This window comes from Eublepharis macularius, chromosome 7 (genome assembly GCF_028583425.1).
Source record: "Eublepharis macularius isolate TG4126 chromosome 7, MPM_Emac_v1.0, whole genome shotgun sequence".
NCBI lineage: Eukaryota > Metazoa > Chordata > Lepidosauria > Squamata > Eublepharidae > Eublepharis > Eublepharis macularius.
This window is the reverse complement of record NC_072796.1, coordinates 83,027,609-83,048,979: the sequence shown is the minus strand read 5'-3', so window position 1 is coordinate 83,048,979 and position 21,371 is coordinate 83,027,609. Positions and strand designations below refer to the sequence as shown.

Genomic DNA, 21,371 nt, shown 5'->3' with positions numbered 1-21,371 from the left:
TCAAGTATCCTGTCTTTTTCCAAAGTGCCCTATCAACTGAAAAGAAACACAAGAAATTTCCAGTTGGTGTGCAAATGCATTTCACATCATACATAATCAACAAAAGCCTAAATTATTTACTTATGGAAGATTTAATTATATGACTGCATGAAATAACTTATATTTAATTATTTTATTAATTTCCCTCCCACAAGAGAGTAAGAACAGAACCATTTTGATAACTCAAACTTAATACTATATAAATACAACAAAGTACAATCTTTTTTTGGTAATCTCAGTAGACGCTAGAGGAACTCTCACAAACCATGACTAAGAATTTTATCATCTGCTCCAACCCCTCAGAGATACTCACTTGAAGGATCTGCAACAGGCATTTTTGCAACTACAGTATCCCCCTGACATGGTGAGAAAGATGATTGGAAAGGCCAGAATGACACCCAGGGACAGCTTGCTACAAGACAAGGCCAAAGACAGTAACAACAAAACACCACTGGTGGTCCTCAAGCCAGTTCAACACATTATTAATGACCAACATTCAATGCTAGATTGCAACACTTCCCTCACACAGGCACTGAGGGCCCGACCGACCTTTTCTTGCTTACAGGCAGACTGCTAACCTAAAACAACAACTCACAATGATAAACAACTTAACAGTAACATTGGTACCAAGGCGTACAACAAATCAAGATGCCAAATTTGCTCTCATATAGATCCCAAAGAAACCACACAATACCAGGACACCACTATAACAAATGTACATATATTCCTATCCACATGTAAAAGTGCAAAGTGCAAAGTGCGATGTGTTCAAATATATACAATACAGAAATACACAGTATAATCATATACAGCACATATGTTATTCAAACAAGTCTTTACAGTCCGTATAGTTCCTTGCTTTCATTTAAAGTGCAACATGCAAAAAAATTTTTATATGGAAGCCCATGGAGAGAGTCGTGGAAGATGTAATAACATTCCCAGTCCCAAAATTCAAGATTTGTCCAACAACGCCGACGGGGATGTGCAGGCAATTGTCATTAACCCATTTCGTGAGAGAACTCACTTCATCTTGGGCATACAAAAATTCAGACTGGATACAAGAAAATTGCAAGAACCAAACTCATTCTCTGAGGGCTTGAGAAGAAGGTGGTGTTAACGGACAAAGAATTAATGGACATAATAAGCCTGACATCAAAAACCACAACATTCAAAAACCAGTAGAGAACATTTTATCCTTCCAGGACATCCAGTTGCTGACCTAAATGTAGCAGTTATCCTGCAGAGGAATTTCAAAAGGAGATTAGAAAAACTGCTGAATTGCAACTAACAACTGCAACTGACAAAGAAGCTCAAGACAGTGCAACCACCTGGACTGAATCAAGACGAAGACTTCCTGTCTCATCACCAATGCTGATTTCTGTACACCTACTACCCCTCTGCATACCCCTCCCTTTCCAATCATGCCTGCTATTGTCATTCACTGGCTATTGTCATTCTGCTTCTGAAACCACTCCCCTCTCCAAGATATAAGCTGTATCTGAAGAAGTAAACTGTGACTCACGAAAGTTCGTACCATACCACAAACTTTGTTAGTATTATAGGTGCTAACGGACTCTTGCTCTTTTCTACTGCTACAGAAAGACTAACACAGCTACCCATGTTGATCTAATTTTATCATTGTAATCCATGAAGGTATCAGCAGGCCCATCCATTATCAGTTTTTATATGTGGGAAAAGGGGAAAGATGTACAGTATTTTTTTACTGGAAAAAATTATTAGAAAAACAGAACTTGGGGGCTACTCCCAGAAACATACCTGTTTCCTTATAACCCCAGTCCAGAGACCACTTTAGATGCTTAGGCACTTCCTGCAAACTCAGCTCTTTTAATGTTCCTTGAACCCTCCCCAGTTTCAGAGTCGGCTGGCTAAGCAACAAAGCTCTGGAGGGAATGTGTCAGTCAATGGGATCTCTGGATTTCAATGTATGGCAAAGCTCTACTTATGTAGATGAAGATCTCCTTAGTTATATGCTTTGAATTGAAACTAAGAGAAAAAATAATATCCTAAAATGTTAGTAACATTGAATTTAGCAGAAAGATGTTTGGAGTTCACAGAAAATCTGCTCCATAAAATCTTACAAAGCGTTATCACTGTACCCCCTTGTGAAAGTAACAGATTTCTAATCTGCTGCTTGAAAGCTAACAGCCATGGTCAAATGATTGAAAGGAAACGCACTGAAACTTAACCCAGACAAGACAGTAGTGATGATGGTTGGGAAGGTGGAGATTTTGAGGGACACTGTGCTTCCCACTTTCAATGGGGTTCAATTGATCCTTGCTGACTCTGTTAAGAGCCTAAGGGTTACACTGGATCTAGCACTGCTGCTAGAAAAGCAAGTAAATGTAGTTGCAAAAAAGGCATTCTCCCAATTCAAACTAGTCTAGCAGATGGCTCCCTACCTTGACACAGACAATCAGGCAACCGTGGTTCATGCCATGGTAACATCAAAAGTAGACTACCATGATGCACTTGACATAAGTCTCCCCTCAAACTCAACTAAGGCTTCAGCTAGTGCAGAAGGCCAGTCAAGGTTCTGATTATCATATACACAGCCCTTCACGGCCTTGGCCTCGGCCCCTCACACCTGTAGGACTACCTCTCTTCACTCAGCTGACCAGGGCCTTCTGCATATACCACCCTGCAGTTGGGCAAAATCAATAGCTGCCCGCACATATGCTTTCATGTAATTTTGAATTTACAATCAACGAATAGCTGCCCGCACATGCTTTTACGTCCTGCCAGAGGAGGTCAGGAAACCTCCCGCTCTCCTGGCTTTCCACAAACTATGCAAAAGGAGGGGTTTTTTTAAACTCAGGTAATAAGGTTACGCTGTATGAAATGGCCCAGAGAGGTGCTTTGGTAATGGACACTTTAGACTATTCTACTGGGTACTACATGATGATGCAGTTATGCTCCTCCAGGATAGTTTCTGCATCATTAAAGATGTCATGTCAGCAAAGTTTCATCTCTGTCTTTGGATTTATGCTTGTTTTCTTTGCAACCCGTACTCTATTGCATTTGTTCACTGAAAGCCCTAGCAGTTGACCATATTGTATTTGTTCATGGAATTTCCTAGCTGTTGACGGTACTGACTTGCACTGTTGTAATCTGCTTGGGTGTCAGTGAGAAAAGTGGACCAATAAATAAATAAATAAATAAATAAATAAATATAATCCCATCTAATGGCCTCACTGCTCTTACTTATTACTTGTGGATGCATTTGTCATGAGTTAGCAAAAATAATAATGCTAGCGATATAACCAAGGAACTACTTCCACTGTCTGAATTGACCTTTCCACCAAGGCTTGTTGGAAATCTGGACTATACAAAATGCTTTTAAACTTCTTATAGACTGCTATTAGTGGTCTAATGGCACACAAGATTTCATTCTAGGATTGCTTTACAAACAGCTAGATTTAGAACACATTGGCCTACTAAGCAGGATGATTATGCAAAATTTCTAGAAATCACCAACAAAGCATAGCATCCAGAAATGCTCAGTTACGCATCTTACAGGCACAGTTGCCTAGCAAGGGAAAACAGATTATGAGGTGTCCAGAAATTGAGACTGGGCTTGATCGCCAACTTTTATTTTCTACTATCCAGCTGCAGAGTCCAATCCCACCACAATATTACTTATAACAGTATTTGTAGGCTAACTGGACCTTATATTAACTGTGTTTTAAAAAGGAAACTAAACTTAAAAGAATTAACCTACTATACTTGCAATCTTCAATCTTATTTAAATTAAAAATTAAATGAAATAATTTTTACTGTTAATCTGTGATTAAACTTTGACCTTTATTTGAACATGTGGGAAAATAACGCATTTGCTGGCAAAAAAAATTCTGTACAACATACTTTTTTGGGGTAAAGGAAGTTTGTTTTACAAAATATGGAGAAAGTTGGGGCAAACAATAACTTTTTACATTCAGGGCCCTATTTATAACCCAAAATATACTTGCTTCAAATATTTTGTATTTACTATTAAAATGGTCAGTATACAGTTTATGTTCAAAAATAATTATAAAAGAAACTAACAAGTTTGCCAAGAACAAGCAGCTCTATGACACCTAAACAATTAGTACATTCTAGCAGCAAAAGTTCATACAGTACAGTCCACTTTTTCAGATAACACATCTTTCAAATGAATGGAGAGTGGGGGTAGTGGTAATAAAGCACTTACTTTTCATCTTGCCTATATTTTCTATTCTCTGGGAAGGGGTCATAGAGCATCTGATTTAGATGAAAAATCTTCCCAGTTCATTCCTGACACCTCCTATTAAAACTATCAAGTAATAAGTGATATAAGAGACCTCTACCTGAAGAGCCCTTGCCAGTGAAAGACAATAGTGACCATCATAGACAGATGGCCTGACTTAGTACAAGGCAGCTTTATGTGTTCATGCTTACATGCCCAACTAGCAAGTCAACAAGTTTTCACATCAGGGCAGCTACAAATGAGAAAACTGGAGAGGTGCTAAGGCAGAGTGGAAACCAACCTGAAAAGAAACATGTACTTATCAACTCCAAATGATCCCAAGGCCACAACCATCTTCCATTATTTCTTTTTTCAAGCAAGGAGACATTCACCCCTAGAAGTGGCAAGGATTCCCAGAGTCTCACAGAGTACAAATGAAGCTTTACAGCAGCAGACAACTGGGAAATCATCTGTTATGATGCAGTTTGCTATCTTTTTCTCCAGGGAATACTGTTTCTCACAAGTACATGGCAAACAGCTACATAAAATGTACTGGCAATACCCAGTATCGGAATACAGTGATGGAGAAAGCCAAACCTCTTATTTTGTTCACAGCCCCGGGTTTCCGTGATGTTACATGAACTTACTCCACAACTGATTACACTGTCTTTATTGAACAGTATCCATTGTAGACCGAGTTCTGGAGTGGTTGCCAGCCTTTTTGTTCCCCATAGCAAAAAGCTTTTTTTCCCTCTTGTATACTTCAACACATCTGTTAAGTACATTGATTTGAACTCTGTATATGTTGGATCCTTTGTATCATATGTTTGCATCATATGTTGGATCCTTGTATCATGAGATTTGATCTCTTCGCATGGGCAGTCAGTGGCATATTTCTACAAGCAAGACTTCTAGTAACTTTGAAAAGGGTATTTATTATGACTTAAATATGACTTTCATTCATAGGGTCACCACAGATTTGAGGCAACTTGGCGGCACATAACACACACATCACTTCTTTGTTTTCTGTCTGGCCCTGTACCTGTAAAAATGATAGCACAGAGATCTGAACACCCATTTATGGCATGTGCAGGAAATTAAAGATGCAGGTGTAGGTTGCAGCACTCTTAATCAATGGACCATGGGAGACTAATAGGTATGTGCGATGTGGGTTCTTGACTGAAGCATGCTCAACAGTGGGCGTAATGTGAAATCGATTCCATGGTGTTATTTTTGTGATTCTCATACAAAGATTTCTAGCTTCACAACATGGATACTTAGGATGTCATTTCTGCACAAAGTTGTGGATGGTGGGGTGGCAATGAAATTACCAGAGATACTGTTGTGGTATCTCTCTGCCTACTTTGATGTTTGAAGTTTACAGGATGACAGCCACATGACAGCAACACAGAGGTACTACAGAACTGACTAGTACATCATATTAATTGCCTTTAAAATTAAAGTATATATTTTCTCTTTTGAGAATTCATTTTGGGTTATCATGATGATAAAGCCCCCAACCCAGCTGAAGCCAGCCAAAATATCCAAGTATCAAATTAGAGTGAAATCTAAGTGAAATCTATTTGACAACAGAAGTTGATTTCTTGGCCAAATTAAACTGGCTTTTTAGGAACAGCAGGAAGATGCATCATTCATATGGTATCGTGCATCATTACAGGAATCTGTATTATTAATCCCACAAACTTTATAGAGGGATATGGGTTGCTTACTGGGGACATTATTTTTTTGCATACCTTTATCTTTTTCTTGATGTACTGTTGCCAGTGACCTCCCCCACTCCTTTCTGTTATGGAGCTCACCATGGAATATTCCATCGTCCCTTGGTGCCTTTTTGCAGCTCTGCTAAAGGACTCTGTTAAGGACAGCATTGCCCATGCCTGCTTCCTGCTCCTGTACCAGTATGGACTGCATTTATGCCTGTTTTCCTGCCTCCTTGGACACCTACCTCACCTGGGCCCAAAGCCATGCCGCCAGCAGCACAGTGCCAGCCGGAGGGACACCCCACGAGCCTGGCCAGGCACCCCCTGGCCAGTTCCCGCAGGAAGTTCCTTGCAGGACGGTCACTAGGTCTGCCCTCGCCACTGGGCAGCCTGCTAGCCAGGCCACGAGACGTGCCAAGGAAGAAGCCATGTCCCCAGGCAGCAAAGAACCAACATGGACAGTTTACTCTGAGGCTGCCATCGCAAGACCCGGCTCCCGTCACGTCCATGGAGCCCAGCCTCGCCCTGCTATGCATATCACTGGAAGCCGCCCCGGAATGGAAGCTACATGCCGGCTGTCCAGAACACCTAATGGACGCATTTCAATACAACCACCACATTCCAGAGTAGATGCCATCAAGACAACTCCAGCTTCCTGGCAGATTCAATCAACCCGCCCGGCACTCCCCTCCCCTCCGTTGTCCCGTCTTCCTGAGGTGTCACAATCATATATTCAGACACTAAAGTGGCCCATTAGCAATACTTGTAGACCCATTAAGCCTTTGTTTCCCCTCCTGAGAACCACATGGAAGGCCCTCGCCTCAGGGTACGTTTCTGGGTACTTAAGCAGGCTTTCCCTGCCATGAGGTGCGTGCCACTCCTATCTTGAACCCCAACTGTCACTCTGCATGTCTAGTGCAGGCATTAGATATCGCCCCGCTTCGCTGCTGCTTCTTTGCTTCTCGCCGTGACCAGGTACGCATCACCCCGCTTCTTCGACCTCAAGTGGGTTCCCTGCTAATGCAAACAGCTCTATTTTTCCTACTCTTTATTTCTTAGCTCTTGTATGTACTTTGCTTGTATGTGCTATTGTAGGCATACGCAACATTTCTAGTAAACACGTTTTATACTTATTAGCCATTGACTCTTTATTGCACGAGTAATCTGGAAGACGGACTCTGGTATAGTTGGTTAAGATCCGCACTAATTTAACCCAGACTGCATGCTAATTTCCCCATAAAATAGCAGTTCTGGTAACAGTACTTACCAAAGCACTACTACCAAAGTACTTACCACTGTTACATTCCTGCCCACCCACACCCTATACTTCCTCCACTGTATCTTTATTATGACACTGCTTTAAAACTGATAGGAAAAAATTGCTTATAACAGATATATTATACTAAAAGTTACACACTATAAGCAAGGCCATACAAGTATTTTCCCCTCTTCTATAATGAATACATCTATTTCATGCGGTACAACTAATTAAGATTTTTCCTTTTAAAATACCATAGTAGCCTAATATTCAATGGAATGTGAGATACCAGCAGATATTTTGCTTGCTCAACCCACTGAGATCCTAGTATCATACAAAGTCAGTTTACTTCAAACCATGACACGCAAGTCAATCCAACTTCAAATACTTTCCTTTATTAAGCAGTATATAAACACCAGGGTTAATAAATGCTGAATAACTGTACTTTTTCTGTACACATGATCTCTAACAGAAATTGAGATTCTCAAACAAGGCTTGCCTGAAAAAGCAAGCAAGCCTAACTTTTTAACACTTTATCAACTACCTGATTGTTAGTCTAATTACATTAAGTGACTATGTGACTTAAATTTCAGGAGGGAAGCCATGTTGGTCTGCAGTCAAAGAACAAGATCCGGGTCCAATAGTACCATAAAGACCAACTAACCCAGCGATTGTGCTATTAGGGTGAATATAGTGTCAAAGCTGGTATCTTGGTTTGTTGCAGGTTCTGATTTCAGAGTCCCTGTGTCCATGTTAGGACAACATTATGCAAAGTTGTTTAAGATTAGGGGGTTGTATGTGGGCAAGAAAAGGTTTGCCTCCCAATACCTGTAAGAGAAGGGTACCATTGTCCGACACAGTCACTGGGCCCAACACCAGCCATACAATCTCAGATTCAATCACTTGCTTGTCTTCCAATATTAAATATGCCAAGAAGTGCCAACAATGCCCTTCTATTCTCTAGATCAAACAGGTTAATCCCTACACAAAAGAACAGATAGACATAAACCTGACCATTAAAAACATTTTAATCGTCTAAGACATTCCATGGCTGACCTACGAATGGCAGTCCTACTTGTATCTGAGGAAGGGAACTTTACTATCAAAAGTTTATACCCTAGAAACTCTTTTTGGTCTTTAAGGTACTACTGGATTTGAACTTTGCTCTGAAAAGAAGGGGACAAAGTTTGAAACTCATGACTGAGAGCTGGAATAATCACCAGATTGAAAACTAAAACTTGGTTAAAATAAACAATCCAAAGAAGCACTGTATTCCACATTTACTGGACAATCACCTGTTTACAAGTCATCTTGACATATACATGTCTTTGTCTCTCTTTTCCTCCTTTTTCTATCACTCAGCAAAGAGAGTTGTGGAATGGGAAAAACTATGAGGTAGGCATGAAATGCATCTTATTCTGAAAGTAAAGGAACAGAATGGAAGATTCATATACACCTACCATGAAGCTTCCTTTCTCTGTGGTCCGGGAGTGGGGCAGTCAGTCTTAACTCTTGGGTAGCTCCTCCTCCTTGAGCAGGGTCGGATGAACTTGCGATCCTAGGGGGAGGGGCTCCCCTCTGCTCTTCATTTTTTTTTCAAGCCCAGAACACTCTTCCATTCTCTTTGCCTGTCAGTGACTGAACTATACAACTAAAACACTAACACAACGAGTGTGAACAAGGAACATACTAACTTGAACAGGTTTACCATCCTTTCTCTTACCCCTTTACTATGTAAATGTAAGTAGGTCAGCTTTTCTTTTCTTTCTTTTTTTTAAATTCTGGGTGGGATTATGGACTGCCCCACTCCCAGAACACAGAGAAAGGAAGCTTCACGGTAAGTGTATACGAATCTTCCATTCTCCCGTGGTCCTGTGGAGTGGGGCAGTCAGTCTTAACTCTAGCAGTGTACCCCTATCTAGCATATCTAGCAGTGTACCCCTGGGTGGGAGTCTGTCATTCAGATTTACAGAACGTGTTGCAGCACACGTCTCCCAAAGGCTGCCTCTGCTGACGCCATCTGGTCTACTTTGTAATGCCTAGTCTGTATTGGTAGTGTTTTCCATCGTAAGCAAAGCGAAGGTACTTCCTGTCAGTCTCTCTTATGGGGATGTGCAGGCCTCCGATAGATCTATGGAGGCTAGGAAGTCTCCTTTCTGAATGGTATGGGTAGTGGACTTCATAGTCTCCATCTTGAACCTGCATGACTTTATGTGACGATTCAACCATTTCAGGTCCCGTATGGCTCTGACATCTCCATTCTTCTTCGGAACGATGAAGAACACCGAATACACTCCCTGTTTCGGATGTCGCACTGGTACTGGTTCTATGGCCTTTATTTTTAATAGGTGTTGAATAGTTCCCTTCACCTTGATATGCCTCTGCTGAAGAGGATTCCTTGGTAAGTGTATGAAGCTCCTTCGCGGGATCTTGTCAAACTCCAAAGAATAGCCCTTGGATACTATGTCCAGCACCCATTTGTCTGTGACTGTTTGATTCCACTGATTGGAGAAATTCTGCAGTCGTCCTCCAGTTTGCGTGACTGTCAGTTGATAGTCATGCTTGATTTCCCTTCTTTTGGCCCTTTGCTTGTGTGGCCGATTTTCTGAAGGTAAAGGATCTATTTTCATTCCCCGGTCTGGATTGCCAACAGCTCCTAAAGGGCCTGTCAGATCCCAGTCTTGGGGTTCTTTTGCTATCCCGAAAGGAATGCCTGCCTTTGTACTTTCTCTTTTCCTGGAGGGCAGAACCGTTTTCTTTTTGGTGTCTTCCACCAGATACCTGTCCAAGGCCTCCCCAAACAATTTGTTCCCAGCGAAAGGTATTGCTGCTACTCTACTACGTGCTTGAGGGTCCACATCCCAGTTCCTTAGCCATGTGTTACATCGAGCAGTGACGTTGAAACCCATGGCCCTGGAAGACATTTGAAATGAATCTAAGGTGGCATTTGATGCAAAGGCCAAAGCAAGAGCTATCTTTTTAACTTCATTTTTAATCTCCTTGGGGACCTCACTCCCTGCTACTGCTGCCAGGTCTGAGGCCCAAGCGTATGCTGCCCTGGCAAACAGTGATCCTGTGGCTGAGGCTCTTAGAGATGCTGACAATGCTTCATAATTTCTGCGCAGAGCCTGTTCTATCTTTTTATCTGATGGGTCCTTCGACACGTCCTCTGCATCCATAGGCAGAATTGATGCCGTAGCTAGGATAAAGACTGGGTCATCCACAATGGGTAGTCTGATCTTTTCTGCTGAATCAGGCGTCAAAGAATAGAACTTATTGAATACCGATTGATACACCTTAGGCTTAGCAGCATTGTCCCATTCTGCTTTGAGGATGCTATGAAACCCAGCCGGGAGAGGCACCCCAGATTGCTTGGGCCCCATCTTAGAAAGTGCCCTTTCCAAGCCTTGGGGGTATGACTGTTCTGAATCTTTTTTTTTTATAAAAATTTTTTATTTTTAATTTCTAACATAGAAAACTACAAAAAACTACAAAAATATAAAGGAAAAAAGGGGACTGGGGAAAAGGGAAGAGAAACATATAAACAGAAAACACACACTACATCTACATGTCTTGTATTCCCTTCATACTGCAATTTTTCTTTAAAGTTAACTTTCTAATATGCTATCAGATTGGTAGATCTTATAAAATACAAACTACATTCAGGATCAGGTCTTCTTCCCCCCGCCCCTGCATCTCGGTCTCAGTTCTCTCTGCGCAGCTACAATAGCTGCGCTCGTTCCCTCCTCCCCCCCACTCTCCCCTTCAGACTTTGGACTTTCTTCTTGCTGAAACTCCTGATGGTTAAACAAAAAGTCTCTCAGCTGTACTTCCGATATTATCTTGTAGGTTTGATCCTTGTATCTGAACCAGATGCCTTCCGGAAACATCCATTTATATTTTACTTCACATTTCCTCAGGAAAGCTGCAAGTCTTTTATATTTAAATGCTCTTTTATGAGCCAAAAATGGAACGTCCTTCAATATCTTAACCTTATTGCCCAGATAGTCCAAGTCCACATTATACGAATTATATAAGATGGTGTCCCGAGTCTTCTTAGATGAAAAGTCAATAAACTCGCGAGGCAGCTGACGCTTCATTGCATATTTTGAAGATGTCCGACGGACTTCCAGAATATCGCTTTTTAACTCTTCTTTAGTTGCCTTTGCGAATGACGCCAAAAGTTTCAATATCAAATCTTTTAAATTTTCACTTTGCTCCTCTTTTACATTCTGAAGACGCAGTACCGTTTGGGCACGGTCCACTTGTAATCCTATTATTTGATTCTCCAAGAGCTTCACTTCTTTACTTGTTGCTTTCATGAGTACCACGTTTTCGCGTGCAGACTGCGCTGCTCCAGACGCTGTTTCTTTAATGGTTTTCACTTCACTTTCCACTGAATCAACCTTTTGCCCCATTTCCTTTAACTTCGCTACAAAGGGCTGCATAGCTTCAAAGACCGCTCGTCTGACCATCTCTTCCAGGGTTTCCCCCTTCCCCTGTAACATCGCCATCACCGATTTACTCATCGCAGGGCTCTGCTTTTTCGTCGCCATCTTAGGGGGGGGGGGCGCCAGCTAAGTTCCGAAACTCCGTGAAGGGGAAGAAATCCGCGCCTTCTTAGCTTCAACTCCCACCAATCCTTCGCATATGCTTAGAAATCAGAAGGGATTCGCTTACTTACAGGTTTTAACCTTAAATCTGCTTATTGCCGTTCTCCATGGCCCGGTGGCACGCAATGTGCTGCGCAAGTCTGCCGGCCTCCATTGGGCAAACGGGCAATTTACCCCATGCATTGCTTTCAGGGGGTCCGGACCCTGACCCCCTCACTGGGAGTCCTGGGGGTTAACCCTCGCAGGCCAACCGCCCGGTCAGGCTGCTCGGACGTTTCCTCCCGGACCTGCGGAGAGGAGCGTCCGACATGGCTGGGAAAACAAAACCGAATCGACTGTTCTGAATCTTGAGACCCTGTAGGCGACTGAGAGATCTCCAGGGTTCTTAGAACCTTAGCCAGCAGTTTATTGTATACCTCTTGAGGAAAAAGCCTAGTTTGCATTTGGCCTACCTCTTCCTCTTCTTCATCTGAAAGCTCTCCTTCCTCACTTTCTGAGGATTGGTCATGGAGATCTGAGCCCGATAGGGACTCTTCTAAAATACTGGTCTCTCCCTCTAGCCATCTCTCTACCCTTTTCTTTTTTGGTTTAGTGAGGGCAGGGGATTTTTCCTGTCTCTTCTTATCTGAGAGAGCTGGCCTTGACTTCTCCTTACTGGGGGGTATAGCCTGTTTCCTAAGGTCATTCACCACCCCTTCCAGCCCTTTCTTAATTTCTGACCTTATCCATGCTAGAATGTTGGCCTTCGCTTCTTGGCCAGAAAGGTCAGGATCTGCTGTGTCTAGGCTCTCCCCTCGAACCAAGTGTGGAGATAACGGCGAGCTTGGGGACTCCATGCCACTAAGGGTTCTTTCCACGGCCTTGCACTCCGATGTGCCTGCTTTCGCCGCCATTCCCGCCAAAACACTCCCGCCTAAAAAACGAAAGTATGGAGTTGCGGGGTTACACTGTACTCAGCAGCTTCCACTAGCTTGCTTCCCTGAGTTCCCCCTTAAGCTTGTCACAGTTAAAAGATAAATTTCCCGCCAACCCTTCTATTCAGGATCTTACTGCGCGAAGGCATTCCGGCGCTCACTCTGGGGCTCTCGCTGCTTTTTTGCCGCCAAACGCAGCTGTTGCTTGCTCCAGTTGCGGCCACGCCATCCCTGGAGTCGTGGCGCCAAATGCAGCCATTTCTTGTCTCCGCGGCTGCTGCGACTCCCCTGGAAATTTGCCGTAGCCCCTGCAGAAGCTGGGTCCTAGCACACTAGGAAAACATCGGCTCTGCTGCTCGCGCACACAGCCTGAGTCCCTCTCTGTGGCTTGCTGCGGCCACTTTTCCTCGATGGCTTTCAGGTGGGGGGTGGGGTGGAGGAACAAGTCCTTCCTTTTCCCCTGCGAGCCAAGCACCAGTTTCTCTGTTCTGTTTCCCTTAGGATCGTTTTGCTCTTGAGGAGCAAAAAGTTCACTTCCCTGCAGTAGCAGGGCCAGAAAAAAATGAAGAGCAGAGGGGAGCACCTCCCCCTAGGATCGCAAGTTCATCCAACCCTTCTCAAGAGGAGGAGGAGCTACCCAAGAGTTAAGACTGACTGCCCCACTCCACAGGACCACGGGAGAAGGTTGTATACAGACAACTTTTATGGGGCAATAGGAATGAGTTAGTGCTTATTCATTCAGATTCAGTGACATAGTAGCAGTAATTTAATAGTACCACAAATGTACTGGATGAAAGAGAATTCTCCTTGCAGGGAAAAAGTATAATAATTTTCTTAATCGTAACAGCTTTCCCTTCCCTCAAATTATCCAAGTGGTAAAACCAAAGAGAACAGACCTTAAGTTTCAGAAAAGTCATTAACTATACATAGCCAATATAGCAATAAGATTGGCAAGAAACCAATTCCATGTTGACTGAATTCTAAACAATTAGAACACATCTGACAGCATGGGCTCTAGCTCATAAAAGTTTATGATGGAATAAAATATTGCTAGTTTTTAAGATGCCACAAGACTCCCTCTTACTTTTACAGCAGCATACTAACATGGCTATCCCTATGGAATTATTAATTAGTAGTAGTAGTAAATGGGCAACCCAGAAGATTGAATAAAATGAAGGGCAGAAAAGCACTCAGGTCTATGGCCTAGAACAGGGGTCCCTACCATAACACCCATGGGAGCCATCACACCCACTAACACCTTTCCTGGTGACTACTTTCCTGGTGACTACCGACTGTTTTTAGAAAGTGCGCACAGCAGATGGGACTTTTGCCCAGCAGGACTCCTATATCATATGTGTGGTAGTGGAGAGTGTCACAAGTCAATAATCACATGAAGGGGGGTTTATTTTAATTTCATCACAACACACAAGGAAAAAAAGCACACACAGATTCGCGAGGAAAAGCAATTATTGTTGCTCTTTCATCAGAACCCCCGAGGTCAGCAAGGAGATCACAAGGGACCACAATCAACACATCACGAGCCAACGAAAAAGAAGATGAGTGAATCCAGTGCAAAATCAGGCCAACCTCTGGCTGCCAAACAGGACAAGGATGTCTCTGAGAAGAGAGGACGAGGGCGGCCCAGGAAGCAGCCTCAGCAGGCACCCAGTGAGGCACCAGTCCCCAAGAGACCCCATGGCAGACCAAAGGGGAGCAAAAACAAGGCGGCTACAAAGGGAAGGAAAGCTTCTGTAACATCTGGGAGAAAACCTCAAGGCCGACCCAAAAAATCAGAAAAGGAGGAAGAAGAGGTCAACATTTCCCAGGAGTCATCGGAAGAGGAACAGTGAAGATAGTCAACTGATTCTACCTCACAATTCAGTTTTCCTATTTTTTGTCAAGTTTTGGGACAGAGGAAGGAACAAAGAATCCTTATTCCTTTTCTGACCCCCCTACATCCCTAGTGTTCTCACAGTTAAAATAACAGCAACACTGGAATACGGTGTGAAACAAATCAGCCATCACGTTTGTTGATGTGTAATGTTTAAAGGGAGAACAGTATACTTTGTTTTCCCCTCTCATGTGACAGGGTTAAAACTTTAGCCTACCAGTTTATGTAATTCTATATTATCATCATCATCATCATCATCATCATCATCATCATCATCATCATCATCATCATCATCATCAGTTTTTGGCCTGTCTTTTCAATACACTCCTTGTAGAGAAAGGGATATATAAAATGTTATATTAACCACTTATTCATGTTGAAAAGAGTGGGCAGTTTAGTGTTTCCTTATCAGCCCTTATCTCCCCGTTAGAGAGAGCATACCACCCTTACAAAGGATGATATTTAACACTGGCAGAAAGTTATATCATAGAGGAGAATGGGGAGCATTGTATTTTTTTTCTAGAAACCAATTTTAGTAGGAAGAGCCAAAGCAATGGAAAGGGGGAAACTCCTGAGTTTTCCTATTGTATACTACATGCCTGGGTACTGATACTGATTTTAGAGGTTGTTACATTGCCACATTCCCTCCACTTTCTACAATTCAAGGATCATATGGTTCCTTGCAGCATGCCTGTTTGTTCTAGTTGGTCCCATGCAGTCAAGCCTCAGCCAGCTTTCTTGGGAGTCGAAGCATGTAGGGTTACCATGGGCAAGATTGGCTTTGCAGTGTATTTTCATTGCTGATCAATGGGATTGTTTGGAAAAGTTCTCCCAATGGCAGGTGTGTCAGTGGCTGTGTAACTGTCCTACCCTCCCATCATGATCTTAGCTGCCAATTCCCAAGGCACAGAGATCTGAAAGTTTTTCTCTTGGTTTCTGCTTATTCTCCACAGAAAGAACTACAGGGTCTTCTTTGAATCCAAAGACATTGCCATGACCAAGGAAAACGGGATGGCAGAATTCCTGCCCCCCCCCCCTCATGTCTCACCGGGTTCAGTGACATTTTTCCCATTGGGAATAGCACAGTTAGTGTTTTAGCTGCAGTTTTCTTTCCAAAACAGGTCTCTTTTCAGGTTTTCTTTTTTCCTTCATTCACAACTACCTCTGGATAATTTAAATTTCATTCTCTTAAACATGGAGTTGCTGCTGCTGTTGTTGTTGTTGCTGCTGTACTGGTTACAAAGTTTTATTATTCCAACAGGTTCTGTCTGGTTTCTTTTCTCTGGGACTGACAAATTGTACACTATAGATAATTTAGTTTGGTTTTAAAACTATTGTGCACATGATCTTTCATAAAAGAAAAGGGAGAGGGATTTCTGACACATAGAACTTCAAATTAGCAAGCAGAGTTCTATTTATTTAAATAATTTCTACTTCATTTTTTCCATTAGAGGTGAACGAGTTGACTAACAAAAAGATACCAGCATACAAAGGAACATATATTAAAGCTTTCTAAATACAAGTTCTACCTCAGCCTTCTTGAGTCGCTGCTTTACTGTAAGGATCCTTTTTATCCATAGGATAACATTCTCAGTTGAACTGTCACCTGCAATCTGAAGTGGTATAGGCCAGATGCAGCTTTACCACATAATTGCATGTTTTGAGAAAACTAGTCCTATATAAATGGAGTAAGTTGCAATAATTTTCAGGTGCAAATGCCTCTTCGAAACCAATGAACCATCTTGCAATGTAGAACTAAAGAACAAAACACCTCTAAAGTAAGCAGGCTAGCAAATAAATAGCAAAAAGAATAACTTTCTTGGCAGAAAAAGAATAAAAATTCTTTCTTCCTTTGCCCTCCACAGCAGAGAAGACAACAACACAAAGTCTCCTACACTTTGTAATAAAAACACAAGATACAGGAAATAACTGAAACTGAGGGACACCTAGTGAGGAGCACCAAGTTGATCAGACTTCTTTCTCCCACACAGCTAAGATAAGGGAGCAAGCTCTGACAGGTAGTTGCTCAGGAGTGGGTGTTTAACCATGGGAACCTGGTACAACTGTGTTTCTCTCCCTTAAACTAAACATCAAGTGAGCCAAGACTCAGGGCTGATATATAACAAAATTTCAGTCAATTATCTACTTAATTCTCTTAATTCTCTCAGGCAAGCACAGCCCCCTCCCAACAAAAAAATGGATCTGTTCCAGATATTTTTAGTGCAATTTTTATAAAACACACACAAACCAAATCTAGAGATAAAAGGGTGGTAGTAGATGATTTCCATTTGTGCTTTAAATATCAACAGTTGTTTTTGGATAGTTTAATGGCAGCTTGACTTTACAGCTGCTGTAACTAATGTCCTGTTACTAGTTGTTTTATGAGCTTGTCAAACAGATTATTTTGCCAGTGGTTCCCAAATGCTTGCTAATGGTGCAGTTACTGGAAGTAAGAAGGGGGAGTGGTGGCAGGGATGCAATGTAATTTGTGGCAGAGTTACAGGAAGGAAAAGCTATGCAAAGTAGAAGTATCAGAAGTCTCCTAAAACGGAAGAAGCAGCAAAAAAAAAAAATAAAGTTTTCCATAAATACACAGTGCTCCCTTGAGGAAGGAATCATCAGGGGACTAAAACAGAATTCTTTAAAAATGAAAGTCCATTGTATTAAACAACTACATTTATGCAGCCCTAAGCACACACTGAAGAAGAACAAAGTCTGGATTTACAGGCAATAAATAAAGGCTCATATAAAACACCAGAGATTGTCTGCTTGCCTTAACATACGAATTTAAAACACTGAGTAAGATAACCGAGCCATGTTCCCTATTTACCGTTTATGTTCTAGAGCTTCAAGTCTAATCTGTTTTTATTCAAAAGTATATTTTAATCATTATGCTACTTCTTTAAAAATCCCTTCATTTATTTGCAGAATTTGCCATGACAGAGACACGTATCATGCAAAGACATGACTGACATTCCTCGCCCAGCCAGAGCCTACGCTGAAACTTATTTGAATGAACTTGACCCTCCTTGGCTGCAGGCCAGCATGCAACGTCACTAAATGACTTAACAGAACACAGTGTTCTTGGCACCAGTGCAAAAATGTGTTGAAAGCCATGCTGGAGAGAATCTAAGTATAACATTTCACATTAACAAAAAGGACGAGTAATAAAGGAATAGTAAACATAACACTTGAAGTAGTAATCTGAACATTTGCTTGCTGAAGGAAGTTTTTTAAATGGCTCTCAGAGCTTCTTCCCTTATTCACAGAAAAGCAAATATATGAACGGTCCTCTGAATTTAGCTCCCCTGTCTTACCCCACCCTCAGTATGTTTTGAAATCCCAGCTCAAACACATTTCATGTCCTGCTTTCCCTTAGTGCTACACCTGGAAAATTCCAATTCACCATTTAGCTTACAAGAGAAGGGAGTGACAGTCAGTTAAACTAATAACAATCCATGACTCACTTCCTCTCAAACCCTTGATATAGATGTTACATTGTGAGCATTTCACACAATTCTTCTGAACAGAATAATCTTACAAAGTTATGTCATTCATAAATGGATTATGTTAACTCAGTCATAAGATTAAAAGCAAGCAAGAGGGAAGCCTCAAAAAAAAATTAATTTATCATGAACTCAATGTACTTCCTTTATGTAAATAAGCCAGTTTACCTCCTTGTCTCTATTTCCTCATTTGGGATTTCCCCACATTTCGTTCCCAGTGACACATGCCAAATTCCACATTTCCCTCCTCTTCACAATCATTGTTTATACCTTACAGGCCATTTTTTCCATCTCCAGCGTATATGAGGGGTCAAACTAACTTCTTATATCTCTCCGTAACAACAGACCTAAAAATTAAAGTTCCATAGAAAGAAAATTACACACACATGCAAAATAAACAAATGTGTATGTATTGTACACATTTGTATAATTTTGGAAGGACAGAATTCTTAGGATAGAATTAGGGTCCGATACAAAATTTCTGCTACTTTAATAGAAGAATTATAGAAATGAATTATAAGAAATGGTATGAAATGTTTCCTGTCCTTAAATTTTATGAGAAATTACTTGGGAGTATGCTCCAAACTCAGTGGATTTACATATGAGTAAACATATATAGACTGCAGCTATTAATTTGCCAGTGAGACTCACCACAGTACTGCACACAGAATGTTCCCTTAAGGGAAGGGATGATGCTCAGTGACAGAGCATACGTCTGGCATGCATAAGCTCTCAAATTTAACCCCTGGCTTCTTGTGAAGAATATGCTGCGAGAAGCCTCTCTCTTCCTAAGACTCCCAGAGATATGTTCTCAGACAGACAGCATGGAATAGTGATAGGGCTTGAATCTCTATTCTGCTACAGAAGCTTCCATGGAACCTCACATGGTGACCTTGGGCCAGTCACTCACAGCCTAACCTACCTCTCAGGGGGATTGTAACAAAGATAAAACCAAGGAAAAGAAGAAGGTATTGCTGCTTTAGGGTCCCACTGTAGAGAAACAAAATAAACTTTACTGTTCAACTTCGTATAATTCAGTGTTATATGTTTATTACTGTGTTTATATCAGAGTCTACCAAGCTAGCTTAGCCAATACCAATATAGATGAATGGTGAGATATAAAAAATTCTTTCTATTAACTTAAATCTGTATAGCTAGACTTGCATCAAGCTCAATCTTTGTCATATGTAGTGACTAAATAGGATGCCAAACAAGGAGCTTAACCTTCTCAACCATTCAACATCTATATTATTTATTTTTTATTTTCATTGTATTTGATTGCTATATCAGCAATACAGCATCCAACATTAGGGCTTAACAGTTGCAAGAACTCCCCCATGTAGAACTTCATTTCTATATAGTGAAAAATAAATCCTGCAAATATCACACAGTCAAAAATATTTAAAAAAAACAATTATCCAGAGTTCAATGCAATTTGACAAACAGCATTCAAAATGCAGTATTTATTTGTACACCCTCCCCCCAAATGTATACTTTAAAGTCCAAAGATACGCTATTATCATTCTGGTCCTAATTTTTAAGAGTCTTTTCAAGACCAAAATTATGGTATTGTCATTCTGGCCATAGTAAAACAGAGGTTTAAAATAAATGTCATTATACATTTTTAAATGATGCAGGCTTTCCAGTTATAAGCCTGTTTGTTAGGTCATTTTCATACAACTCAGATAACAATCATAAAAGAAAATGTAATTCGGCAGTTCTTTAGCACATCTCACTGACTGTCAAGACTTTCACGCAAAGCAGTAAGACATTATTATGTTACTGAACAAGAATACGTTATCAGAAATTTTAATTTTTGCTATTTCTACTCATTTTGGGATCCAGTATTACCATTCGTACATGATAAAACATCACTGGAATGTAATAATGTGTAGAACTTAACAAGAAAACTGAGCTACTCAGGCTGTTCTTTTATAGGTGGGTAGATGTGTTGATCTGCGGTAGAACAGCAGGATTTGAGTCCAGTGATAAACAAGATTTTCAGGGTGTAAGCTTTTGAGAGTAAGAGCTCCCTTCTTCAGATACCAATCAGGACGGTTTTGTTTATGATTCATGGGGGTGGAGGACGTTTGGGAGTGTTTTCCCCTTTTCCCAATAACTGCACTGACTTGCAAAGGAAAGGGGGGGGGCACAACCTGTCATGAGGTGGCATTCTCTCTGCAAGCAAATGTACTACATGGGGTGAGTGATGTGAGAGTGTAAAAATGAGTGTCATGCTGTATGTCTAGTTACAAATGCATTTAATTGCAATCCATACTTAGATTATAACTTGCACTCACTCCTCTGGCTTGTCATAATGACAAACAATATGATGGTATATGATAAACACAAATGATCATATTATAAATCTGTTCAACTTCCATTACTACTACTACCCTAATACTCTTTACTGGAATTAAATCATCTGAAAGATAATTAAATGCAGTCTTGGATTTAATACTTTAATACTCAATAATAGCTATTATTAACCAGACCCAGGGTGAAGATTGTGACCAATAAATGAACAAGAATGCAAACACCAGGGTTTAAAGAAATTATCACACCACATGAGAAAAAAAAACATTGTGAACATATTAAAATACTTTCCAGCAGTTACAACTGTGCACAGAATGGGGATGCAGATTACTTCTATAGCCTGCTCTGATATCCTGATCTAATACTAGCAATATCACAAAATTCCCAGTCAAATTCAATGAAGTCTGAAAGTTAGTCTGAGAACCCGTCCTACAAGTTTGTGAGGTTTCTTAGACACTCCCTGTTGATTAGTGGAAAACCATGGAAGGCTGCCATAATCTCGGAGGAGGACAGAGTTGAGAAGAGGAGGATGTGACACACTTAGCATAATCATGCAAGCTACTTGACTTTGTAATAAAGTACAGAGTAGTTTGCAATCACTTAAATGGACCAGGCTGTTAGCTCAGACAGGAGCAGGTTGATTTTTCAATGCCTTGGAAAATTACTAGGTGAGAAGACTTAAAGCTTCTATAAATTCTATTCCAAAGAGTTTATTTCTATTAGAAGGAATAGTTAAGTAAAGCATGCACAGTTATGTACTGCTGATGTGGATAGTTGTGCAGATATTTAAAATTAGAAAGCTAAACAGTCTACCTATGTGGTTTCTTACATGCTTTCAAAGCCAGAAAACAGAGTTGCACTTACCTGTAACTGTTGTTCATTAAGTGTTCT

The 21,371-nt window shown here is 41.1% G+C and overlaps 2 protein-coding genes across 2 annotated transcripts in view; one reads left to right on the top strand and one right to left on the bottom strand.

The window, feature by feature from the left end:
• The window catches only part of SPIDR (scaffold protein involved in DNA repair), a 273,651-nt gene that overhangs the window by 197,932 nt on the left and 54,348 nt on the right, over positions 1-21,371 (bottom strand). The gene's annotated exons all lie outside the window — the stretch shown is intronic.
• On the top strand, positions 14,316-14,835 carry LOC129333460 (high mobility group protein HMG-I/HMG-Y-like). The gene has a single exon (XM_054985149.1). The coding sequence runs from the start codon at positions 14,324-14,326 to the stop codon at positions 14,615-14,617; it is 294 nt and encodes a 97-aa protein (XP_054841124.1). The 5' UTR covers positions 14,316-14,323; the 3' UTR covers positions 14,618-14,835.